The sequence below is a fragment of the Esox lucius genome, chromosome 10 (assembly GCF_011004845.1).
Source record: "Esox lucius isolate fEsoLuc1 chromosome 10, fEsoLuc1.pri, whole genome shotgun sequence".
NCBI classification, from domain to species: Eukaryota; Metazoa; Chordata; class Actinopteri; order Esociformes; family Esocidae; genus Esox; species Esox lucius.
The window spans coordinates 6806058-6833771 of NC_047578.1; the positions used below are offsets into that span (position 1 = coordinate 6806058).

The following is a 27714-nucleotide window of genomic DNA, read 5'->3' on the forward strand; positions in this document are numbered from 1 at the left end:
ATTTAATGTCTGAGAGTCTATAGGAGAAAAAGTATTATTAAGGCACCAATGTAAGAAGTCTTGAATGTATACGAAAGCTTGGACTCATTCAGTGTTGCCATGGTAATGTTTACGGAGTGTCTTTATTTTCAATATTTATCCTGTTCCCACACACATCTGTTGAATGGCTTCAAGCCTGAGGCAAACTGGGGTGTTTGGCGAGGTGCTAATTGCTCTCGCGTGTGTGCGCAAACCAAGTGCCTATAATGTGCCGGACACTTTAAGCATGTACTCATGGAAAACCAGCATGTTGTATGAATGTTGAGGGGTGTATGCCGGACAGGGTTGCCCTGTCTCGTCGCACTCCGGCAACATTTTGTAATAGGTTAGGTGCTTGAGAACTTTACGTCCTGGTTGAGTGAGCAGTGTGATAAGAAGCCTATTGACCTGGCAAGAAAAGCATCAGAGGTCATGTCTTGATCTTCAACTCTCCCTGTTCTGCGGTGGATTTGTGACGATGAGGCAAGACATGATTGAAAATTGGACATTAAGGAATTGGGAGGGACTGAAGTTGGCGTTGTTGAGACAGAAATGTAACACGTAACGGAATTACAGAATTTAGTTTTACAGCAGCTACAGAATTAAAAAAAACATGATTGTGTGAAGATTTCCAAAGATTCATTTTGACATGATTACTCCAGCTGTACTACTTGGGTTACTCTGTATTTACAATTCCATGTGAAATTCCAAGTCATTATAATCATTATAGAACACAGACAACCTTCTGCCGAGTTCATGTTTGGCCTGCAATGCTAACGGGTGCAATACACCGTTGACTCATCTAGGTTGCCAACACCCACCTGGATGTGACAACATTCTATTTCCTGCCAGTGTGAAGTGTGTATAGTGTAAGTGTGTGAGTTTCAGATGGCCTACACCTGACCGAGTAGCACTCAATACCCAGTTTTTTCCCTCTGGTCAATAATTTCCCCTGTGCTCAAGGTGTCTGACAACCAACTAGCTCTATTAGAGCCCCTTCATTCACTGCTCGGAATCCTGTTCATGAAATCAGGACCCTGGGTACGTCTCTGTGTGTGTCATATCGTACACATTTGTCACTTCCTGTATTCAGAATAGATGTCTGTCTCTCTCTCTCCATCTATATCTGTCTCTCTCTCTGTCTCCAACTATCTCGGTCACTCCCTGTCTCTCTCTCTCTCTTATTTACTCATCCATAATGTAGAGGGTCTGGCAGACTGCTGCAGCTGGAGTCTGACGTCTCTTCTCAAACTCTCAGTGCTGGCAGGGCACCTCAGGGTTCGTTTCATCTCCTTTCTCCCGCCCCTTTCATCTTTCCTTCCAAGGGCTGAAATTTCCACAACTCCACTACTTCCACGACTTCCGATGAATTCCTTAAGTTCAACATCCCAGAGTGGTGCAGCGATGCTGTCATGTTCATTATCAGCAAAATCATCGGCGTCAACTACTGTGACGATCGATATCATATCATTTGTTGCTTGACATAGGAATGGCAAATTTCAGTGTAATATGTGGGTTAAACATCATGACATATAGTACTATAAGTATCACCACAGGTTATTTTCTTTAATGGGCTGGGGCACCTCTGGGGGGAGGCATTGTCAGTAGGGATTCCCTTGGTATCATCATGCTCTAGTGACCCATTTAGGCAGCTCGGGGGCCTGCAAAGCTAATTGAGATTTTCAGCTGTATTTAGGAGGAAGGCATGCAGTGATCTTCAACTCTCCTGATTCCTTTCAAAGTTGTTGCGTTGAAACAGCTCGTTAGACTGGAATAACAAAATTGGGGACGGGATAAAAAGTAAAATAAACAGTTAAATTGGTTATTTTCTAAAATGCACATCAGGCCACATCTCTCCCTTACTCTGATATTAATCTAGGATCTGAGAACAGGAAAACACAATTACATGTAGGTTGACATCGAATTGCTATAGCAAAAAAAAAAAACACACTACTATCAATATCCACTTGAAAGGTCTTGACGTATATTGTAAATAGTTCTAGTCAGTGTGGTGTGCATAGAGCTTGTGACTGACTTACAGTCACATTAGATCACTCTAAGTGGATAGTTAATAGTCCTTTGTTTCAGTCACTGGGTTCGACATGCCTATTCACGGTGGGTGTATATAGACCATCAGCCAATTCAGCCTAAACTACTAGCAAACACAAAGGAGAGATAGTGAGATTAGTAATAAGAACAACAGAGAGAGAAGGAAAGAAGAGAAAGCGAGAAAGTGTATGAGAAATTGTGTCAAATGAATGATGGATCAATCCTTGCTGTCACGGGCAGAGTCCTGTGTTACACTTTACTACTCACGACCATGCCATGCTCATTAAAGCGGTGTCGAAAAATACGAAACACAATAGGCACCCAGAAGGGACTCCTAGGGCTTTTTTCCCCCCATACAGCCTCCGATGAATCCAGCGATGACAGGCCATGGCTGTCCATCCAACATAGACACAATGATTCCATTGGACAGGGGAATTAGTGCAACAGTTGTAATGTTTTTTCAGTGGCTTAAGGCTATTTCTGACTCAGTCTGGGCAGCAAGATTGTATGATATAATGTATTGTGTTGGTTCATGTGCTCTATCTGTTCTGGAAGCCAGTCCATGCCAAGACTACTGTAGCCAGAATTCCCTGATGGTCTATACAAATTTATTTACTAGAGAATACAAAATATACAAAATAGATCTGGAATGAAGAGGCAAAACTTTACAAAAGCAATTAGCCTTTTTTAATCTTACATTGCATTGAAAATGTACATAATAGATTCATACATTTTACAAATAATTTGTTCATAAAAATATATTTCTTTAAAAAAAACTTTTTTTATCATATTTTTCTTATTTTTAATATATTTTCAATGCATTTAACATAGGAGTACACAGCTGTACTGTACTGCAAATAGTATTTCGGCTTCAATTTGAAAGAGTCCATTCTTAGAATTGTATGGGTTCTTTATTGCAGTCATTTTTATAGGAAAAGCTAAGTGGGAAAATAGTTTGAAAGGTTTAAAAAACATGGCACCTGATGGAAAGTGGAAAGGAGTTGTGGTGTGCCACTAGATTGTGTAGACACTTTCTGCAACACATGAAGTCTGGTGACGTGAAAGAGGGGGAGAATGAGGCCGCAAGATTAGAAAGAGAAGGAACAGGAATAGTTGAAGAGGAGAGGGAGGAACGAGCAGCTGATCTGGGTCACATGGTTTTTGGTAGGCACTGTGTAAAAATGAGCCACTTGGATACTGAGTCATACAAAAACTGAAAACTAAATAGTAACATAAAAAAAGTGCAATACAACAAAAATTCACAATGGAAATGTTGTGCGGACAAGTAAAAATGCCAGATAAAACAAAAGAAAACACACGTTCTGGACAGACCAAAATCATTGGTTTGCGGTTGGCACGGTGATATAACTGTCAGTATAGAGTATCATAAAGTCTACGGTCTACAGATAGACTGTGATCTAGTCTGCCATTGGTGACAATCAAACAGTCTACAAATAGACTGATCTAGTCTGCCATTGGTGACAATCAAACAGTCTACAAATAGACTGTGGTTTACTCTGCCATTGGTGAGTATCATACGGTCTACAGACAGACCGTGATCTAATCTGTAATTGGTGACAATCAAACAGTCTACAGATAGACTGTGATCTAATCTGCCATTGGTGAGTATCATACGGTCTACAGACTGTGATCTAATCTGCCATTGGTGAGTATCATACGGTCTACAGACTGTGATCTAATCTGCCATTGGTGAGTATCATACGGTCTACAGACATACTAATCTAATCTGCCATTGGTGACTATCATACAGGTGAGAATGGGGCCATTGAAGTCACTGTCAGGGCCCATTGATCCCTTTCCATATCACTGTGTGATGAGGTCATTATAGGGGTACTAGTTTATCATAAAGGCACTGTAATGAATCACAGCTTGGAGACCTGGAGGCCTGTGGTCACAGAGACCAACCAGGACTGATTCAGGTCCAATGGGCGTCACCGGGCCGGCATTGATTTGGTACAGGGGGCAATTCATTTCCTCTTGTGTTGAAAAATGTATCCGTTGTGCAAATTACATCATCAGAGGTGTTTGACCAGGGAGAAAAAAAGGGGTCACTTTGCACATTATTTCAATGCAGTTTCCATCAGCCTGCTGCTACAGACAGATGAGGGGAAGAATGCAGTAAGGATGATCGGTGGACCCGCTAGGTTGATAGGTTCTGCTCCCCTCTTTGGTCCGCACTGGATCAATGTTGTTCCATGATGTTGTCCCCCTTGTCTTCAAAATGTCCAGAAGGAGTACTGATATTGTCTTTAGAGTTATAACAATTCCACATTTAGTACAAATTAAATGACACTAATCTAAAATAGATTTTGCTTTGCAGACTTTAAGATCTCAATACTGACATTTGTTATTTGGGTCAGAACGAAGATGTCTGAAAAGCTAATAAGAAAGTATGATCCAAAATGAGTTGAATGTTCCAGAAAACCCTTCTATTCACACCTCACAGATAACAACAGCACTTTAAACAGTTTTTGATTGCCTCAGTGGAGAAAAACAAAACAAATGTGGGAGTGACGCTTAGGAGAAGACGTTACGGTTTAACCCTAGGCAATTAACCAAAAAAATACTTGTGTTCGTCGATGTGAACAGCATATTTTGAAATATCTTTTTTCTTCTCTTTTCTATAAACTCTCCATATAATCTTTCTCCCTTTGGCCCCACCCACATGATAATATATAGCACAAAAATATAGGTGGTGAATGCTCCTCGTATATTTGCAAGAAGATTTACAGATCCTTTTCACTTGATAAAAAAGACCCAATCCACTGTGATGAAGAAGAAGAAGCACTCGCAGAGTGCAATATAATAAGGTAGCGGAAGAACTCCACGCCACGCCCCGTCCGTGTCACGGTTTGGGTTTTTATGTTTCTCAGTGGTCAGTTCAGTCTTCCAAAACTTGATGTTGGTCTGGTGTCCCAGCAGGTGCGTTTCCCAACACAACATGGCCAGTCAAGGTTCCTGAAGAGTGTGCTTTAAGTACCAGAGGAGCCTCTCCCTGTTCCTCTGTCTCCAACATGGCCAACATTGCCATGTCTAGATCGCGACGAAATCTGCTCGTTTCGCGAAAGCATTTTTCTTTTCTTTTTCCCCTCGGTACAAAATTAAAACAAAATAAAAAATGACGTTTTAGCAGTCGCCAAGCGGACTTCATTATACCATTGTGCAGACAGTGTTCAGGTTGGGGTCAAACCGGACAGCTTTACCCTCAACAGACTTGGTGTTGGTGTTGTACATGGGGTTCTCGAAGGCCGCCTGGCCATTATTGTTCTCATGGACGGAGCAGCCAGTGTATTGGGTTTTGGGTGTAGTCCTGTGTGGGGACAAAGGAAGGGTTAAGACACAGACAATAAAATACATTTCAAATCAAGATTTAGTCTATTTAAGAATATTCACTGGGTTTTGGGAGTAGTCCTGTGAAAGGATAAAGACATGATTAGACCCGGGTGGGTCCAGCATGGCAGGCTTTCCCCTGGGTATGGCCAGAGGCCTGGCGGACGCCGTGTATTTACTCACCGCTGTTTGTAGAGATAAAACCCGAAGCCTGCAAATATCAGGGCGAAAAAAGGCACAAGGATCGCTATGGCCACAGAGCTGCTGTTCGTCCCATGAGGCAGATTGGTCGAGTTATTACTCTCCGACATGTTCAGACCTGTGATGGAGGAGACCCAGGGGGCTGGATTAACATTCTCCCACGCGACCTCTGTCAAACGTTCATTAATGGACGAAACACGACGAAAAACAGATGTCATCCAGGAACCCGCTGAACAGGGTGGTGTTTTACCTAGCCTCTGCACTCCGAACTGGCCGTAGTCTTTACCCTGTATGAAGCCTTGAAAGACATAGGTGGCCCCGTCAGGTTCGGCAGACACCTGAGAGAATACAGGCAGACAGACAGTCGGTCGGTCAGGCGGTCAGGCAGTCTGCCAGTTCACTGAGTCAGTAAACACAGACTGTCAGCTCAGTCACTCAGTCAGCCATTACAGTGTACATACAGAATACAGAGCATATGTACATACCGAATACAGAGCATATGTACATACCGAATACAGAGCATATGTACATACAGAATACAGAGCATATGTACATACCGAATACAGAGCATATGTACATACAGAATACAGAGCATATGTACATACAGAATACAGAGCATATGTACATACAGAATACAGAGCATATGTACATATGTGCATGCTCCACTGTAAATCCTTGTAGATCTAAGGAATGCACTCTCTAAATTTTCCTTGTCTCCTTCTCCGCTCAAACCTGGCTGGGTTGCAGATCGAGACGATAACTGACGATTCCAGCTCGTCAGTCTGGAATCATGATCGTTTGATATGTGATCGTTTGTCAACAATATTCCATAAAGTGGAAGAATTCCAAAAAATAAACAAAACACTCAATAATTCACCCGAGTCACAAACCCCTTCAGTAGCAATACTAGAGCCTTTTCCAGCACCTCATATTCCCTCCGTGATGATCATTGCTAAACAGCCCTTGCCATAGATGATCAAGACAATTTAGGCCCAAACCCTCTCCGTGGCTCTGCAGCGTTCAGTCCAGGGATTTAAACGGGCTCAGGGCAGGCCGGCCTGATGTCCATCTCCTCGGGTGGTGTGGAGATCTATCCAGCAAGCCCAGTGAGAACCGTGTCCGACTCCACCAGGATGTAAACTCCTGGCTGCAATGGCAACGGCTGTACCACATCACTCAGGACCTGCTAGATAACTTCCTCAAACAACTACCCCAGGGGGGACATTTCTGAGCGGCTTCCTCCCTCCTGCCCCCGAGTATGCCTGGATCTTTGCAGTGACTGGGGGAATTGATGCACCAATCAGAGTCTAATTCATGACCTCGCCCAGCTTACAGGGATATTTTGTGTGTCATTTTGTGACAGTTGGAGGCCTTCGTAGCGAGCCACTGAAAACCGCCCCACAAAGGGATCCTACAAATAAGTGCATGTGTACCGTACAGTTGTCAAAAAATATGATTAACCACTATTATTGCACTATGCAAACTAATCAATTGCATTAATTTATTTAGGCCATAACACAGAGGTGGAACACTTATTGACTCAACATTTTTTAGCTTTTCATATTGAATTACTTCATTAAAAAAATGTAATTGCCCTCCGTAATGGGATATCGTGTTTGGATTGGAAACACCAAGACAGGCGTTAATGCCACATCGCGTGGAACAGGTCAGGTGTGACGAAGACCTTCTCGGAGGAACTGCCTAAGCAAGTGTTAACGAACGGTAACATCAACGCCAAATGAACATCACCGTACTTACAAACCCATCCATGGACCAGCGGTCCTCTTTGACCCGACTCAGTGTGGTGTGGCTGGCCGTCTTCACGCTGTACAAGTGCAGCATCAACCGCGCCTCCTGGCTCTTGTAGATACCTGCAACAGAGCCGACGCAGGGAGATAAAGAGCGGTCACCTGAGGTCACAATGTGGGTACTTCTGGGGGTACCTCAGGGGGATCCAATTAGACATAACGACCCCACCGAGAAGAGGTCTCGTCTGACTGTACTGTCTGTCTGTCGTGCAGTCTGTCGTGCTGTCTGTCGTGCTGTCTGTCGTGCTGTCGGTGTGGAAAATGAATGCATGTGATATGAGCTCTCAGAGAGCCATTTTCCTCATCCAAGGGGAGATGTACTGTACCAGAGCACTCATCAACTGCACTTCCTGTTTCTAACAGCCAATTAAAGCCAGAGAAAAGGAGCACCATATTGTGGCCTATCAGTGGACCCGGCTGTGCTGCCTGCCGCTCCAAACTGGCGGATGTATACGGTACTATGAATAATCCACATTCAATTAACCCCCCCCCCGCTCTCTAAATGTTAAATAAACTATTAGTCCCCTGCTATTCCAACACAATATGGCCCCCTCTCCCTCCCCAGGATGATGATTATTTTGTAATTCCAACACCTCTTAGACACGACCATTTCTCCTCAATGAGTGAGTGAATGAATAGCTTCATTCACCTTTCCATGTCATAATTGGCAACGGCTGGGCAATTCAAAGTCCAATTTGAATGGGGAAGATTCATTAGATGATGTAAATCATCTGTCAGCTTTGGCTGAAGGCAGCCAGGAGAAACGACGGAGGCAGGAGAAAGGGGGGGGGGGGTGGGGACTTGACTCCAGATAATTAGGGTAAATCCGTCATGGATTTGTCAGATCGGATTAATAATTAATTTAAGAGAAACGCGGGGTGGGAGGGACATTATATGTCCATTAGGTTACATGAATGAAGTTCAGGGACAGAATAAGCATTATATTTTGCAATGGCAACGCTGAAAACAAACCCAAAAATGAATATAAATGAATCATCGGGAGGCTATAGTAATAAATTACTGCACATTGCGAAATCCAAACGCATCGCCACAAAACCGTTCTCAGATCAGACAGACTATGAATGCCAATTTCAATGTTAGCGTATACCCTCCACACAGACAAATAAATAACATAATTGAAATTCTCTCTAAGTAGATGGGGTCCTAAATGGGTACCGTCTGACATTGAGGTCCTACCACTCAAACCATGTCAGTATTGTTTAGAGACACTCATGTGTCGTCATTTGCATATTGAGAGAGAGGGAGACAAGTGTGTCTGAAATGCAAGCTATTGACTCTGTTCAAGTGGAAATGTTGCTTTCTCAGGTGGGGCTGGGAAAAGTGTGTGTGTGTGTGGTGTGAGCTCATCTATGCATTCGCATGTGAATCTGTTCATCTCTGTTGGTGACAATCTCTGTTTGTGTTGGTCTCCGTTTTTGTTGGTCTTAGTGTTGGTCTCTGTTTGTGTTCGTCTCTGTCTGTTCTAATATCTATGGATGCTAATGCCTGTGTTCATTTTTGTTTGTGCTCATCTCTGTTTGTGCTAATATCTGTGTGCTAATCTCTGTTTCTGCATATGTCTATGTGTGCTAATCTCTGTTTGTGTTAATTTCTGTTTGTGCTAATATCTCTGTGTAAATCTCTGTTTGTGCTAATATCTGTGTATGCTAATCTCTGTGTAAATCTTTGTTTGAGCTAATATCTGTGTGTGCTAATCTCTGTGTAAATCTTTGTTTGTGCTAATGTCAATGTGTGTTTATCTCTGTTTGTGTTAATGTTTGTTTGTGCTAATCTCTGTTTGTGTAAATCTTTGTGCAAATATATATGTGTGTTTATCTCTGTTTGTGTTAATGTTTGTTTGTGCTAATCTCTGTTTGTGTAAATCTCTGTTTGTGCAAATATATATGTGTGCGAATCTCTGTTTGTCTCAATGTTGGTTTGTGCTGTTCTCCGTTTGTGTTAATCTTTGTTTGTGCATAGGTGTTTGAGGAGCAGCTGGTTGGCTCCCAAGTGTCTCCTCTATGTTCCGAGGAAGGCAGAAGGCGCACCTGAAAGCAGCAGTTCCATGTTGCTGTTGGTCAGTGTGACATTCACCCTCCCACTGGTGACATTGAAGCTTGTGATACTCAGATTCATTGGTTGTTTTCTTCCTTTGTAGTTGTATGAACCCTTCCAGATATAGTTAGGCGCAAACACGTCATCAGGAACTGAAACAGATCAGAGAAGATATGGATTGTTAGTGGGCCTGTGTCGAGCATGCGCAAGTACACACACCTCTCCGCCTGTCTGGGATCGAATCCCGGCCTGTATCTTTCCCGTCTCTGTCTCCTGGCATATTCATCGATCTATCCTTTCCAAAATATAGTTGAAAATGTATTTGGAGAAAAAGAGGACCTTGGATGAGTCATGCTGCAGCCAAGAAAATCATATACAAGAGCTGTAGTGCAACCTTGCATTTCAGCAGCAAATAAACTTTTCTTCAATCCCAACCAGATATCAAGTCTCTGGACGCATTGGTGCATCTCAAACCCCTAAACGATATGAAGATCAGGCCAACACCTAACACCAGCGATCAATGCAGTGGCTTTGCAGTGTGGTTCTGTGGTGATGGATAACCTTCTGTAATCACACTGATCATAATGAATCAAATAGTAATAATAATAATAATACTGTTTCCATTATCCATAACAGTCACAGGGCTCCAGTGCTTTCACCCGCAAACTACATCACCTCCAAGCTCTTAAAACATGTACCCCTTTTCAAGTTTGCAAACCTTAAATGTTAAACATCTTCTGTTATGAAGGTCAGTTTAAACTTTGGGATAGTTGGCCAACTCACTAACTACTCTCTGACACAAGAAGAAAGAGAGGAAGAGGGAGAGAGACTGTGAGAATGAGATGGAAAGACAGGGAGACCGAAAAAGAGGGAGAGATGGGGAAAGGAAGAGAGAGGGAGGGAGAGATGGAGGGGGGGGGGCAGGAGGAGGGAGAGAGACGGAGGGAGTGAGATGGGAGAAAGGAGAGAGATGGATGGAGGGAGAGAGAGGGGGAGGGAGAGAGGAAGATAGAGGGAGAGAGACAGAGAAGAGCTGACAGGCTGTGCTGCCTGGACCTTTTACGATCAAACTCTGTCCCTCAGGAGGGACTCTCCAGAATGCATTAAAGACACCAGTCCTTCTGAGGTGACACTAACAAAGGCCCCGTTGAAGCCAAATCAAACTTGTTCATTCTGGAGGTGACCTGCTACTAGCTAAACACTGCAGAACTAGAAATGCGCTTTGCAACCTTTCAGTTCTGGGAACTGTTCTGGGGATGACCAAAATGTATATTTGCTCATAATGACACCATAGCACACACAATTTCACTCTTTAAAGAAATCTAATTGATCTGACGACCTACAGTAACCCAAGGGACCACTAGGGATCCAGGGCCCACACACTGAAAAGCACAGAACCAGATTAGTACCTTCAGAGCGGTCTATGGTGATGAGATCAGAACACGGATGATGCTCCTGAAATGGTGTGTGTGTGTGGGTATAGAGAGAGAGTGTGTGTCCGTGTGCGTGCATGCTACTGTAACGACGTGTGTGTGTCCTGAGTCCTCAGCCTGGCACTCACCACTCAGCTTGGGACTGGGCGTCCCTGTTACAGGTTTGACGGGCTTCTCTGAGAGTTTAGACCCGGCTACGACAACACCAGGAGAGAAACAAAAACAACATTAGTCACATGATTTCACATTAAGCTCCACACGTGGGACTTCACGTCACATACCGATGTGCTTCACCACATTACCAGAAATAATGCAACTTTAACACTGGGAGCAGGAATTAGGTGATCCACTTCCTATTTTGGAGGTCTGTAGGGTGGCAATAGCAAAGCCACTTGTGAGCTCTCCTCTCGTGACACCCGCGACACACTGATAAAAGCTAACAAAAAAATAAATATATACAGCTCCGGGAAAAAATGAAGGGACCACTGCACCTTTTTCATTCCTTTCCAAAAAAGTTGAAAAGGAAGGTTTTGAGTGAGGATCACAAGTGTTAAATTTGCAGTGATCTCTTAATTTTAACCCTTCTGTTCCTCACTCAAAACCTTCCTTTTCAACTTTTCTGGAAAAGAAAGAAAAAGGAGCCGTGGTCTCTTGACACGATAAAGAAAAAGATAAAGAAGAAAAAAAAGATCTAGACATTGCTATTGTGAGGCAGTAGGGTGACAGATCCTATGTCCCCATTGGTGCCCTATTTCCCTTCTAGTGCACTACATGACAAAGGAAGTGTGCCATTGTGGACACGTACAGCAGCCTCTGAGGAGGCGTGGCGACGGAAGCTGGACCAACACAATATGTTGCTGCAGGCGGCGTTTGGCAGCAGGCTGGCCCGGTACAGTACGAACCCGTCCACAGTACTCCACGCTTCTCCCATCTGTCCATCTGTGGATGTACTCCACTGCCTGATGTCCGCAGCTTTGCAAGACAGAGGTGCCCAGGAGTGTGTGTGTGTGTGTTCCATACTATTATGGCTTCTGTCACAACCCACGGCACAAAGAGCCTCTGTCCCATTTCTGCATATGCTCTGCTTCGCACGCATTCACCCACACACACACACACACACAATGGCCATGTCATCCTGTACTTACCTCGACAGATAGGCATCTTCCCAGTCCAGGTACCATCGGACTTGCAGACGCGGTGTTCCGAGCCCCCGGACAGGAAGAAGCCGGCCTGGCAGGAGTACAGAAGGGTGTAGCCAAACCCTGGCAGGTCCATCCCCACCACATCCACGTTGGCCGGGCTTTCTGGCTGCTTACACGAGTGGGCTGGTTGGTGAGGATGAGATAGGTGTGGGGGGGGGGGTGGGGGTGACCAAGAGGGAGGAAGGAAGAACGGGCGAGGGGAGAATGAGGGTGACAGAGATTAGGGAAGATGTAAGGGAAGCAAGATATCTGTTACGGCTCTTCTCACCTTGAATCCGTCCACACACTGGGCCTCCAACAAAGCTCCAGTTAATTATTCCTTCTCCCTTTGATATTGTTTTGAAGTCGCTGGCTGCTGTCTGACTTCCACGAAACTCCTCCTGAACTGGATTCGTGTGGACTCAACCGATTCACTGATTCTCCAGAGAGCCCCCGGAACCAAAAACCCAAATTCCACTTTCCAGACACCTACTGCCACCGCACCGCACAGAGGCGATGACTTCCTCAGGGCCGGACGCCCGGATCGTACAGAGTCAACAGAGATGGCCCGGAGTTAAGATGAGCATCCCAGAGTCACACAGACACTGATGAGATACGGCAGCTGGCTGAGAGTGTGTGTGTGTGTGTGTGTTAACACCGTTACCCGTCAATCACCCCCCCCCTCCCCAAAGCCATGAAAGATCAGACAGCATGAGGATGCACAGTCACTCAGCTACACCACCAGGCCCCTATCCTCCATCTTTGATCAAAAGGGTCTGAGATTGGGTTTGTGGAGGGAGAAGTGCCTGAACTAGCCAAACAATGCTCTTTTATCTTTTGGGTGTTTTATATTTATTTGCGCGTGTTCGTGTGTGCGTTTGTGTGGTTGGTTTGTGTGTACTCGGTAGTATCCCATCAAAGTTAATAAAATGTATGCTCAAATAAAGCACAATGACTAACCACCTCACAAAACAAGAGGTCAGGTGGGTGTGTGTTGATTTAGGTTATAGGGTCAGGTTTGGGAGATGGGGTTAGGTTTACATTCATGGTTAATGGGCGCGTGTGTTTTTGTGACTCTTTTGTGTTAGACTGTTAAACAAAGAAGAATTATATTATAGTTGTGTTAGTTCTCTATGAAATTCTGATATCAAAACCACCATGTTTCTAAATATCATATTACACCATACCAGTAATCCTGAAGATATTGTTCTAGATCAGCGACATTTGTGTGAGGCTGCGTGATGCCATTTCTTCACTAACAGACAATCAAACAATAGCCAGAACACAAGCTAATTCCAAAAATAGTTCAAGTTATTAGCTGCAGTCAGTTCGCTGAGATTGGGAGCCATCTGTCAGAGTTCTCCAAGTCATCCACATAACAAAATGGTTTGGTAGAGATCCTTCTTCCCATGGTGGAGGAAGACCGAGCTCCCACCACCATATACTTCTTTCATTTGGCTGGAAATGTATTCATAGGAATTCTGGCAATCTGATTCTGTCACCTCTGTGAAGCAGAGGAGATATTGCGATTGCATCCTGTAGACCTGATACCCTGCTGGAAGATTCCCACAAATGTATTAGTAAACAACTCTGTGGTACTGCAGTGGTGTATCTCACAGATCATTGTAAAAGGGCTCAGTTTAACAGTTTATCCCTCTTGTCCTTCACTCATGTTATGTCCTGTTCTGCTCTCCCCCCTCTACAGACCAGTCTATGGGCATCGCTTTCTCCGTGCTTTGTCTTGTGAATCCATTTGTTTTATGGTCCCACTCCAGCCGCCTTTCTGGCAACGAATCATGTTGGTTGCTTGCTTTACGCCTACCTTTAAATCACAGAGTTAAGATACCATCTAATAGATCTTGTGAATATGTTTGCATAGCCTTATAAGGGTCACATAAGCTACAGACTTATAGGATATTTATTACACTCCACTTTTTTTGCTACTACTAACGCTACAATTACTACTAATACTGCAACTACTATTACTACCACTTTTACTACTACCTCTACTTTTAATGTTACAAATTCTACTACTACTAATAGTACTACCATTATGACTGATGCTGTTACTATTACTACAGCTGCTATTGCTATTACTACAACTACTTCTGCTATTACTACAACTACTTCTGCTATTACTACAACTACTACTTCTATTACTACAACAACTAGTGCTATTACTGCAACTACTAGTGCTATTACTACAACTACTACTGCTATTACTACAACTACTAGTGCTACCACTACAACTACTACTGCTATTGCATGCACACGCACTCACACACACACACACACACACACACACACACACACACACACACACACACACACACACACAGTTTTGTATTTCTAGCTTTCTGTTAACCAGAAAACAAAATAATCCATGTTCTCCAATCCTAACCTCAATAGCAACTGTTACCCTAAACACTTGAGCTCCAAAACAGTTTTTCCAACGAGGGTACAGGGCAACTGCCCCATCTTAGTTTTTGTAGTCAGAAACCTACATACGTGGGGTGGAGGGTGTGGGTGCTTGGCCAAGGTGGGATGTGCCACTGAAGTGTGTGTGGTCAGGTGTGAAGTGAGGGAGAGCAGCTGTGTGTGGCGATAAGATGAGGGCCTGGCCTTCGCCTCCTCCCTGAATGGGAACATTAAAACTACTGGAAAAGGAGACCGAGAGACAGACAGACAAACAGACAGAGAGAAGGACAAATGGACAGAGAGGAAAACAGAACGGATGACAGACAGAGAGGGAAAAGAAGCAAGATCGATACTGAACCCCATCTCACCCCATAGAGGTATCTGAGAGGATAAGACTAGCCCAAACAGGACAGGTGTGGAGACGACTGCATCCCAAATGTCACCTCATTTTGAGCCAGAGTGCAGTGCACTACATGAGGTAGGGTTCCATTTGGGAGACATGTTATTTAAAAGGGTATGCTATCTGCTGCCTCCAAAAAGATTATTCTCCACCAGAACCCTCACGGTCCCAGGTCACCTGCTGAGACTGAGAGGAAAGAAAATTACCCTCTCTGTTTCTAATAATGTCAACTAATTTTCAAAGTGGCAGCTATTAAATTCTGCGGGACTCTGAAGTTTAGCGGAGTGCGACACTTATCCGGTAGCCGGCGCCAGTCAGCGGTACCGGCGCCAAGACCCTTCTAAGATCCTCGTTACCTAGGAAACAGCCGACTGCTCTTACGCAAGGGAAACTTAAAACACCTGCATGTAATTGTCTGCAAGACTCCTGACATAACAGATACTGTATAATCCGCAGAGATACTGTACGTAAGCCACGCTCTGAAGCACAATTCACACTAGAGCGGATAGGACCACATCACCTGGTTCCCTCTCTCTCTGTGTCGGTCTTTCTGTCTCTCTCTCCATCCCTCTGTCTCTCTGTGTCGGTCTTTCTGTCTCTCTCTCCATCCCTCTGTCTCTCTGTGTCTGTCTTTCTGTCTCTCTCTCCATCCCTCTGTCTCTCTGTGTCGGTCTTTCTGTCTCTCTCTCCATCCCTCTGTCTCTCTGTGTCTGTCTTTCTGTCTCTCTCTCCATCCCTCTGTCTCTCTGTGTCTGTCTTTTTGTCTCTCTCTCCATCCCTCTGTCTCTCTGTGTCTGTCTTTCTGTCTCTCATCTCCCTCTCTCCTCTCTTTCTATCACTGCAGCTCAACCACGTTTGAGTCAAACATCTGTTACGACGGCTGTAATGGAAAAAGTGTCAGTAGAAATTGTAGTAACGATGGACAGTTTGTTCGTCTGACAATGTTTCGCGCCGGTAAAATGAATTATGCGAGTAACTGTGGATAAAGGACAAATGTGCAAATAAGTAAAGAATAATCCTCATATTTGTCACATATAGTCACACAGTGAATAATGTGGTTGTGCCACTGAAACCTTATATGACTTTAGAAAATCAACTTTACATGAGTATGTTGCTCTTTTCCAGAAACTGTTATTCTGGTGACATGCTTATTGATGTGTAGCATATCTTAATAACAGTCATCTCGCTCCTCTCCATGATTGTCTTTTAATGTATGGTAGGGCAAACTACAGGCCATGTAAAGTTCACTAGCCAAGACCCTTTTCTTTATATATATATATTTTTTTTTTTGCAATAGAAACACAATGAACTTCTCATTTTTATTCAGTACATGAGATAATCTAAATAAAATACTCGAATGTGGACCGTATATTATGGTGATGATGTCATAAGCATCATAATGTGTAGTAGTCATATTGTAGGGGCTGTCATGTCATAGAGTTAAAGTAGGTATTGTGATGCCATAGAGGTACTTGAGGTCTTGTGATTCCAGCCTACTGTATGTACCAAGATGTCAAAGAGGTACACTAGGTGTTTTGATGTCATAGTTAAAAGAAATGACGTGATGTTGTTGAGGTGCAATAAGAGTTGTGATGTCATAGAGATAGAAAAAATATGTCAGAGGTCCAGCAGGTGATGTGATGTTATCGAGGTACAGTAGGTGTTGAGATATCATGTAGGTACTGTAGGTGTTGTGATGTCATATAGTTACAGTATGGGTTTTGTTTTCATAGTTCAAATAGGTGTTGTGACGTTATAGATGCCCAGTATGTGCTGTGGTGTTGTTGAGGCACAAAACTAAACGTCACAGAGGTCTAGTAGGTGTTGTGATGTCATACAGGTACAGCAGGCGCTGTGATGTCATAGAGGAAGAGTAGATTTTGTGATGTCATAGACATATTGGGATACGTACGAATGCATTCCGGCTGGGATCCACTCCAGGTGAGGTCAGCTTGGCAGAGGCGTGTGGTGGACCCCTGGAGCAGGTGACCTGGGTGGCACTGGAATGCCACCATACTGCCCACCTGTGAGAGAGCACAACCTGGTGTCAGACACTCAGAACACCGGACCACTCAGAACACCGGGCCACTCAGAACACCGGGCCACTCAGAACACCGGGCCACTCAGAACACCGGGCCACTCAGAACACCGGGCCACGCAGAACACCGGGCCACTCAGAACACCGGGCCACTCAGAACACCGGGCCACGCAGAACACCGGGCCACTCAGAACACCGGGCCACTCAGAACACCGGGCCACGCAGAACACCGGGCCATGACGGAAAGGATTTGAGTGCTTCAATTCAAAGAGCAGTCTGCTTTCAATTCGGCCACCATTGGCCAGTTGGAGAGATACTTGTGCTCACCATCTGAATGGGCTTAGCCAAAGCTGGTTAGAAGGTGTCTATGTTTCCGAAGTAGTAACTGGCAACATTATAATGCCGTTTTTTGGTTCTGACACCTGTCAGAACGACTAGGTACTAGGTCGTTAGTTAATTCATGAATAATTCCTCACTCTCAAAACAGAGTCCTCTAAACACAGAGTTGACTGCCAGAGTGAATATCTCATCAGCCTCCATTTTCTCTCTCTCTCATCCCTAACTCTCCATTTCTCTGAATGTTATATGGAAATATGCACAGATGTATATACACACACAGACATACATACATATATACAAACACACACAGACATACATACATATATAAATATATATATATGCATATATACATATCCCCTCACATATATACAGATATATATATATATATATATATATACACACATATATCTCCCCTCTTTCTCTCCCCCACTCTCCCCCTTACTGTCCATCTCAGGCAGAGACAGATGATTTATGGGTGTGAAAAGCCAGATTTTTCCCTCTTCTCCGAAGCCTAGACATGACTTGACCCCAGATGTTATGTTAAAGGCTTGAATGTTTGATGATGCATCCAGCCTGTACAACCCCGCCCCCCCGTCCTAATACCTTCTTCCCAGCTGGCTTCCTCTCGCTCCTTGTCCCTTTGTGAGATATTGGTACAGGTAATTCACGAGCCATCACCCCCCCATCTCCTCCTCCCCCTTCTCCTCCCATTGTCTCACAACGTATGCCACGTTTGTAACCACTCCTTCGCGCTACAGTAACATGGGGGGCCACTTTCAGTAAAGGGCGGGAACATCTGGGAAATCAGGCATGGCCAACCATTGCCATTTAAGTCACACTTCATCTGCTAGTGTTTCATTTAGTTTTATTCATGTGCATTTTATTTATTTATTTTTTTCGATTGAGAGACAATGGAGGGAGTGTGCTTTGGCACCATCGGGCCGGAATCCAAACCCCACGCTACAGCGGTACATGTGCCCTGGGTGTTGACGGTCCACCTCAGGCCGTTCCCCAACAGAACCCAGGCCGTCTCTGTATTGTACCCGTGGCAAAACCTTCGCTACTGAGCCCTGTGTGCTGCACCACAAGCCTGCAACACAAATATGACCTAAATGCTGCACATTGACTCATACGGTTTAACGCGCTGCGCCTGATGTATCTCTACCACGGTGCAAAACGGGAGACACTCCGTTGTCTTTGCCCACATACTGGGCTATCCCTTTATGCCATTTGATATTCACTAACGTTCTTTGAGGTTCACAATTACAGACGAGCCATGCGGCCAAAGTCTCTCTTTACCCAGACACATCAAGGCAATTTGTCACCCTGTTTTCCCAGCCCTAACGACACCAACAGTGCCCAGGCAGCAGGGAGTGTTACAGTGTTTTAAAGCTCATTAGGGACATGAAAAAGAGGAAGGACAGCTTGTGCTCCCTGGTTCTGCTGTGTCAAAACCCCAGGACCCCACCACAGTCAGAAACAAAAAAACAAACATGTGCACACGTGTGTGTGTGTGAAGCCTTGTAAACCCAATTGGGATTAGTCATAGGCTCGATTCACAGCAATGGTTCCTTTACTCAAGTTGGCTGAGGATATTTCTTAACAGTACTGAACAACATGGTCATGTGTACTTAATACTTAATGGGCAGTGGCTCAAAAAGGAATATCCAGGACACTGATCATTGTTTTGTTTCGTTCTCTCCTTACCTTGAAGCCATAGGTTCTATTTAGAGAACCATAGCGAGGTGTCCCCGGGTTCTCACAGGTCGTTCTGGTGGGTTCTAAGAGAAAGAGAGGACAAGGTTTTTACTCATTATCTCAAGAGAACTTCCAAGGTGTACTCAGCAGAATGACGTAGATGTGGAAAAAAAATAAAACACCAAAGTGGGTCAATTTAAGAGAGTTGAAGCGCGACCCTCAACTTCCCGGCTGTATTGGTTCGATGGCTACTGGGTCTGGAACCGTGAAGGACACGGCGGGGACATCAGTGGACATCGGTGGTGTGATCGCGTGAGAACGGCTCATGTCAACATCATCTCACTGGGCCTTCAGTCGTGGACAGTATGACTGGCTCTCGGTGCAGACAAACAACTGAAATGCAAATGGCGGCCTATCCCTTTGATAACACATTAGTGTTGACCAGCACTCAGAGGAGTAGGGAAGTAATGCAATATGCAGGGGAAATGGTGTGACTCAGGACAGACACAAGAACACCCATAGTCTTCATGTTAATCAAATATAGCTCACTGCAGTAAACCTGCAACAGAGTTGTGTGTGTGTGTGTGTTTGTGTGAGAGAGTGTGTGTGTGTGTGTGTGTGTGTGTGTGTGTGTACATACACGGGTGCCCGCGAAGGTGGCAGGGAAATTCATTTCTCTGTGAGTGTGTTTACGTAAGAGGCTGCTACCGCAACCCTTCTGTCGTCACGTAACAGCCAGGCAGTCAGCCAGCCAGGCAGTCAGCCAGCCGGCGTTTAATTAACAGGCCGGGCAGAAGACCCAGCAGGGGGCAGTGTTTGGTCACCAGCTGCGTGGAGAGAGGCAGCAGCCTGTTTGGGATGTAGAGCACATTCCCGGGGCTGACGCATAGACCTGGATTCAACGCAGCCTCAGAAAATGACAGCAGCACCCACAGACCGCCTAGATAACACTGGCAGCGCCCGTACCGACGCCGATCCCTTCTCCAGACTTCCCTCTGTGTGTGAGCACAGGAACGTGGACGCTCAGCCCCGGAGATGACTTAGTCATTGAACGGCGATTGGGTGAACACCACCAAACAAGGCCTGTGTTGCCTTCCCCCGCGGACCTCTGTTTGGTGACATGCATACAGCCCCCCCATTTCATTTCCTCCCTCCATCTCTACCCCCAGACACGCACTGAGTCGCACGTTCACCTAACCCCTCCGCGTCCGTTTCACGCCACCTGTCAGCAGGCAGATCGGGTCGGAAAGTCCTTGTCAACATCCTGAATGGCCCCTATCATACATCACATATAATGGACTTTTCATTGCGATTCATGTAGAGATTTTCCCCTGTATTGTCCTCACCTCATTACCTGTGGGCCCGCGTTTATTCAAAGAATGTGTTTTTCATTTAGTGATGACACAACTTTATATGATACTCTATTCATTCCCTATATGTTAAGGTCAGGATGATCTACCGGGAACCAGACACGGCAGCAATGCTGTCGTCCGTCTTTTTTCAGACTTGGTGAGTAAAGACAGATGAATCGGTGTTCTGGTGACTGCGGGGAACCACTGCAATCCCCTGACGGTAAGGACGGCCCACAGACACCGTGTCATTAACATTTCTGTCAGGCCATAAAACTGGGGCGCAAATTACCGTTGGCCAACGTCTAGTTTCAACTTCTGGTTGCGAGAAGAAGCTAAGACGTGCCACAGCAGACGACACAAACACCGTCGAGACAGCTCATGAAGAACGTCTGAATACAGAACGGACACTGACGCATTACAGAGGTTCGGAGCAGCTAATTAGCGATCCTGAAATCTAGTGTAACCGTGTCCCGGTACTCTTCAGCATGACACCATCCCGGGTCAATCATGTCTGATAATTATGGAGCATTGATTTATCAGCCTGTGTATGTACCCTTTTCCGGCTCCTGCGTGGTGACACTTCAATCAATAACGGCTCTATTACGTGTTCAGTGACACACACAACACGCGCGCACACACACACACACACACACACACATGGGAATTGGCCTCCCAGCGCCCCGGAAACTACATACATATACATGCGGTGAGCCTAAGAGGAATGGGCACTAATTCTCTGGACCAGAGCAATAATAAAATGTGCCTCTACTCCGTTTTTTAAATGTAAGCAAACTCTGTATAGCCTCAAAACATGGTCACCACTGTCACTTCAGTCCTTGCGTCCACGATTATAATCCATCTTATTTTAGCTGTGCTGAGGAGGACTCTGTTATTGTATTAACAGTGGATTGCCTCATTAAACAGGGAATCTGGGGTCGTTTTCCCCTTATTAATCACTTTACTTGGCACATTTCAGTATCTACTGAAGGTATCCACAAAAACTTTTCTCTGGTCAAGTACACAGTGAGAAAATATAGCTGGAGGTCCTCTTTTTGCCCAGGCTACTTGAAATATGAATGTATATAGTAATACACATGCTGGCAGTACTAAATAGGCAGTGATTGACTGGTTGCCATTGGTCTTATAATCCAGTACCTCCGTGTGGCCAACAGCTTCAACATCCAGACAGTGAGCTGAAGACGAGCACCAGTCACACTGATTGTCTTCTTTAAGGACTCAGAAGAGACCCACTGAGGAAGGCCTTCAACAGACTCACAGACACCGGGCGTCGCTACACCAGACGTGTCGCTACACTGGGCTTGTCGCTACATCTGGCGTGTGTCGCTACATCTGGCGTGTGTCGCTACATCTGGCGTGTGTCGCTACATCTGGCGTGTGTCGCTACACCGGGCTTCTCGCTACATCTGGCACGTGTCGCTACACCGGGTTTGTCGCTACACCTGGCTTGTCGCTACACCTGGCGTGTCGCTACACCGGGCGTGTCGCTACACCGGGCGTGTCGCTACAGACCAGTTAGGTAACAACTTCGAGCACTGGCAGAACGTGCATGTAACCACATGTAGTGTAGATCAGTGACTATCATTACTGTACACTGCTTTAATTAAGGTGCTCAAAGAACGCCTCTGTGAAGGGGTAAAAGACACGATAAACTCCAGGAGGATGGAAAAGGACAGAGGCTTTTCTGATTACTCCGACGATGACTATATTAGACATACCGTATAGAGGCCTGTGTGTGTGTGTCTGTAAAATCAAGTAGAGGTCTGAATAATTCAGAATGAATCCAGAGAGAGTGTGTATAACTGAGTCTGTGTGTAAAGTGTCTGTACAGTGGACCCCTGAGAGCAGTGTGCAACAAACCCATCAGTCTCCTGAGGTCACAGCAGTGCCTAGCGAAGTACAATACAGTACAGTAGAGTAGGAGTCCCCACAGCAGTGCCCAGTGAAGCACAATACAGTAGAGGAGAATATGAGTCCCCTTAACCTAATGGCTCTGACTGACACATCTCGGCTGGGCGCTGGACTTTTCATATTGATTAGTGATGCTTTCAGGCCATGTAGCAGACAAAACACAGTTTTACAGAAACACACACACACACACACTCGCACACACACACACAGGGGATATATACCTATACAGCGAGGCTGGAATCCGCTCCAGGTGCCATCAGCCTGGCACATACGTGTAGTGGAGCCCACTGGTATGTAGGGGGCGCTACAGCTGAAGGACACCTCTGACTGGTAGATAAAGCTCCGGCCTTCTCTGAAGCCATGGACGGGCACACCCGGATCACCACAGAACTTGGCTATAACAGCAACAACAAAAACAACAACAACAACAACAACAAAAACAGAGATTAATATGAGTCCTCTCAAACCTTGGCCTGCCCAGCAAGAACCCACAGTAAATGCTGACGTCATGCTTAGTTGATACATTATATATGTGCCAAGCAAGAGTCCCCACCCCCTGGAAACTAGAAGGACCAACTTTATATTCATGAATAATAGATACCCTGTCAGGATATCAAAAAGAGAGGAAGAGAGAAAGCGAGCGGCAAGAGAAAGAGAGAGGAGAGGAGGGGAAGAAGACGAGTGTGAAAGGACTGGAAGACTTCTACTTCCTGCCACTGTACAAAGTCACAGGCAGCCAGACGTCCTTTCACTTCCTTGCCCGTTGGCGCTATGTATTTCGCTCCGGCGTTCTGAAGGGTGGACATGGAGAATTAGAAGGACCTTCATAATTTACGGACCTTTTGAAATACTCTCTGTTCCCCCCCCCCCCCCACACACACACACACATACCCCTCTCCCCCCAACCCCAGTCTGGTCTGAAGCCCTGGGCACTGACCCACTGTGACGGGCAGATAACAAGTCATTAATTACGTGCCGATCACTAATGATTGCCCCCTGCGTTCTTCACTCAGTCAATTTGTCACATGGGGGACGGACATGCAGGGGGGGGACAGCTCTAGCTGAGTGACATGGAGGTAATACCCACAGGGTGGCAGGGGGGGGGTGAGTTATGATTCCCTGGGTGTCTTTGTATGTAGAGACATTTCTCCAGGTTTGGGGTTGACGGCTGGGTAGTCAGATGTTCAAATATGCCTTCTGCGGCGTCTGAGTTATGAACCGACAGGTGAATTATGATTCCCGAAGCGGCTATCTGTGCGCTAGTCAGTGAATACTCTGTAGGTGTGTGATAGATGATCGGCTCCTCTGATGTTCAGCTACGCCTCCTAAGGTCTCTAAATCTTAAAAGGTGGTGGAGAGAAAAAATACCGGTGCTGGCGGAGTTAATTCCTAACAACGGGACGAAAGCCTGGTTTCAGAAAGACTATGAACCTACTTTAGAAAAAGTATTTTACAAATCCATGGCGAATGTCAATGCAGCACACTGCACTCAATAACTTTGGGAACTGGTTTCCAAGGCGATGGCCCTGGCAGAAGAAAATCTTCCCCAAAATATATAACCCTAGTTTGAGAACTCTTGGATTATGTACTGAAGACACGTGTGTGTGTGTGTGTGTTGGGATGAATCAGCAGCTGTCTGCTAGTCTGCTTTGGGGAGCTGCTCATCATGGTGGAAGACCGTTAAAGGAAGGCCTGCCTGTCTGTCTTTTCAGTGCCATTATGGTGGAAGACCTATAAAGGAAGGCCTGCCTGTGTCTTTTCTGTGTCATTATGGTGGAAAACCTATAAAGGAAGGCCTGCCTGTGTCTTTTCTGTGTCATTATGGTGGAAGACCTATAAAGGAAGGCCTGCCTGTGTCTTTTCTGTGTCATTATGGTGGAAAACCTATAAAGGAAGGCCTCCCTGTCTGTCTTTTCAGTGTCATTATGGTGGAAGACCTATAAAGGAAGGCCTGCCTGTCCGTATTTTCAGTGTCATTATGGTGGAAGACCTATAAAGGAAGGTCTGCCTGTCTGTGTTTTCAGTCTTGTTTACCATCTAATCTGAAGTGTACCTCTACTTTTTGGGTCAAATTAAAGTGATGCAAAATCACAAAGCATAATTTATGCCGAAACAACCAGGTGTGACGGATGTCTCTGAAATGGGAAGCAGATCATTAGACCAGACCAAAAGCCTTCTCCCTCTATCTCAGCAGACAGTCAATCAACTAATGTCAACAAAAACCTTGGTGTCTTTTTTCTTCCTCGACAGGAGAGAGATAAATAAGGTCTCACTCTGCAGCTATTTGTTTCAAGGGCATTGTTAGATACCAATATCAAATACCTGCTTGAATAGAAAGAAATAAACCTAAAAATAACTTCCCGATAACCCACTCCGCCAAAAATGACAATCACAATTCGACACAAATTAGAACAAAATTGGAAAACGACATGAAAAACAGGACATGGGATGAGAGCGAGAGAAGTAAAGACTGAAAGAGAAAGCAAGAGAGAGAAACATAGAGCAGCAGAAGAGCAGTCAAACGTTCCAGAACAAAGAAGGAACATGAAAGGCAGGAGAAGCTACTCACGGAGGCACTGAGGCACCATTCCATTCCAGGTGCCATTGCCCACACAGGTCAGAATAGCGGGAAATGACAGCTCGTACCCGGGAGAGCAGCTGTAACTCACACTGGTGCCCCACTCAAAGTCTGTACCATCCAGGACCCCGTTGGAGATGGTGGCAGGCACCGAGCAGGTCACAGCTATGGGGGAGGGGGGGGGGGGCGGGAGAGTAGGGAAGGGGTGAGGGAAAAGGGTCGGCTAGCTTTACGGTACGCAACGGAAACGACATTTGGTACATGGATACAGTCAGGCCAACAGCTAAGACAAACACATTTTCAGCTAAATAAAATCTGAGGAAATTAGGCCTGAGGAATATTTTCAGACCACCTAGTAAAGTTATATCGCCCAACCCTTCCAGGACATTTACTAGCTACCATCTGTTTAACTGAAACAGAGCTAATGTCTTCCTCTCCGAGTACTAGCCCCCAACGGCTGTGTCAATGGCATCCCCAATCACGCCCTGTTTACCAGTCAGTGTGCTACCCAGTGTGCCAGATAGGGAACAGGGCGCCACTTGTGACACGGGCGATGACTGTCTACACATTCAAGTGTTGGTGGGGGTGGGGTGGCTGAGAGTAAAGGGGACTGTTGGTTGGTCAGTGTTCAGCCTGCTGTGTGTGTCTGTGGGCTGCGGCCTGTGACACGTTCCACTGGGCAACGGGGCTGCTGGATGACTCATGTTGCGCTCTATAGACTCTCTCTCTCTCTCTTATTCACAGTGTGGCCCCGGCCAAACTCCTACTCTCACCCAAATACAATAACGGCAGATACCTACGGCGGGCTTTCCAGAGAACGATTCTCCATGGCCTGGATTGGACAAAGACAGGGTTTCTAGAAGGCTGTTCGAAGAGACCCACTCCTCTCAGCCACTTACAGAAAGACAGGCTTTCAGAAATGGAGCAGCATCACCATGGATAGGCCCCTCCCCCTTCACCGACTAACACAAAAAGCAGAGGTAGAGAGGCTTCCCAAAAGATAGAGTTGGTTTGGTTGCAAACCAAGGGGATGTGCTGTTCGATGCTGGACATCTCCGGTTAGTCTGCGTGGTCCTGGGAGAGGTCCTGAGACTGTCTCCAGCTAGTCTGCGTGGTCCTGGGAGAGGTCCTGAGACCGTCTCTGGCTAGTCTGCGTGGTCCTGGGAGAGGTCCTGAGACCGTCTCTGGCTAGTCTGCGTGGTCCTGGGAGAGGTCCTGAGACCGTCTCTGGCTAGTCTGCGTGGTCCTGGGAGAGGTCCTGAGACCGTCTCTGGCTAGTCTGCGTGGTCCTGGGAGAGGTCCTGAGACCGTCTCTGGCTAGTCTGCGTGGTCCTGGGAGAGGTCCTGAGACCGTCTCTGGCTGGCACTGGCCTACGATAACTAGACAGCAACTAGACACATTGGAATCTGGTTGAAAGACACCTTTGGCAGCAATTCTGCAGCGAGGCTTCAGTTAGGGAATGGTTCCCTATTCCCTAATTAGACCACTACTTTGACTTGAGCCCAGTGGCATCCTAGGCCATACATGCAGTGCCGTGCGTTCGGGGTTTGGCTTCCAATTAACCGGCAGACTATAAAAACGAGAACATTTGCCTGGCTCAGTGGAGCTCTTTTATGATTGGCTGTTTTTATTGGTCATCTATGTGCTCCGGTAATAAAGTGCCATTTATTCCCAAATGTTGTATTAATATTCTGAATTAATATCGTACATACTGTGTTGAGAGTGGAGCAGCTTGGCCTCCGCTAAGCTAATGACTAATTGGTTTATCTAGCAGTTCTGAGGACTTATTAGTGGGTGAACACTACCACAGCCGCCGCAACGACTGCGGCTTCCTCACAGGCGTGGAAGCCAGCTGTTCTCACATACTTCCATGGCATTACTTGTGAAAACACATGCGAATGCTCAATGCACACGTGCAAACATTCACTCACTGAGTGAGAGACGCGGTGCATTTAATGCACGTCTCTTAGGTTGCGAATACAACAGTATCCAGCGTTGAGAATGACAATGTCCACAGGGAGAACGCTTTCAGTGAAGGAACGAGGCCTGCCGCACGTCTTGTGCCGTACTGGTGACGACAGAAGCAACGTCAACAGAAACACGGCACGTCGCTCAGACAACGGCAAACCCGAGTACGGGCATTTCCAGTGTTTGAACCAGCGTTCATTGTGACTGCTGACAGGACCCAATTACACTGGGTTGCTATGGGCCGCAGTGGGTGGGGGCTTTGGAGGTTTGGGCAGGGGTGCAGGAGGTGCAGTGTGAATACGCTTTACTAACACGCGCTGACACCTTGTACTGGTTCAACATGGAACACAAGCGTTGGACATCTCCGTTCTAGACAACGCCAACACTGATTAGTTCCTCCCTAAGACTGGGTGTAATTGAAGTACTGATGTTCTCGGGTTACGATTCCATGACCCAGAAGGGTCTAGCGGACAGAACTACTGCCCCCAGGTGTAGACCCAGGGTGAGACCCCAAATGTCAATTTAACTGTTAAATGAAAGGAAAAATTGCTAAACAAAAGATAATAATATAGAATATATTTATAAATATCTACATGGTCTCACATGCTACATGTATATAGTTTCAATGGTGACATACACATCTTGCTATAGGTTTAGTAGTCTCCATGGTGACATACACATCATGCTACAGGTTTAGTAGTCTCCATGGTGACATACACATCATGCTACAGGTTTAGTAGTCTCCATGGTGACATACACATGATGCTACATGTTTAGTAGTCTCCATGGTGACATACACATCCTGCTACATGTTTAGTAGTCTCCATGGTGACATACACATCCTGCTACATGTTTAGTAATCTCCATGGTGACATAAACATCCTGCTACATGTTTAG

The 27714-nt window shown here is 45.6% G+C and overlaps 1 protein-coding gene across 5 annotated transcripts in view; it reads right to left on the bottom strand.

Annotated features, from left to right (window-relative positions):
• Positions 1-2869: 2869 nt before the first annotated feature.
• Positions 2870-27714, bottom strand: part of csmd3b (CUB and Sushi multiple domains 3b) — a 418091-nt gene continuing 393246 nt past the window's right edge. For all 5 annotated transcript variants that reach the window (XM_034294760.1, XM_034294758.1, XM_034294759.1 and 2 more), the window contains 11 exons: positions 24840-25013; positions 22492-22665; positions 18999-19072; positions 16827-16938; positions 12061-12240; positions 11044-11109; positions 9476-9634; positions 7378-7490; positions 5870-5957; positions 5602-5737; positions 2870-5398 (listed from right to left, as the gene is read on the bottom strand). In XM_034294760.1, coding sequence (XP_034150651.1) covers positions 5239-5398; positions 5602-5737; positions 5870-5957; positions 7378-7490; positions 9476-9634; positions 11044-11109; positions 12061-12240; positions 16827-16938; positions 18999-19072; positions 22492-22665; positions 24840-25013 — 1436 coding nt within the window. In that variant the 3' untranslated portion in view covers positions 2870-5238. The remainder of the gene's footprint in view (positions 5399-5601; positions 5738-5869; positions 5958-7377; positions 7491-9475; positions 9635-11043; positions 11110-12060; positions 12241-16826; positions 16939-18998; positions 19073-22491; positions 22666-24839; positions 25014-27714) is intronic.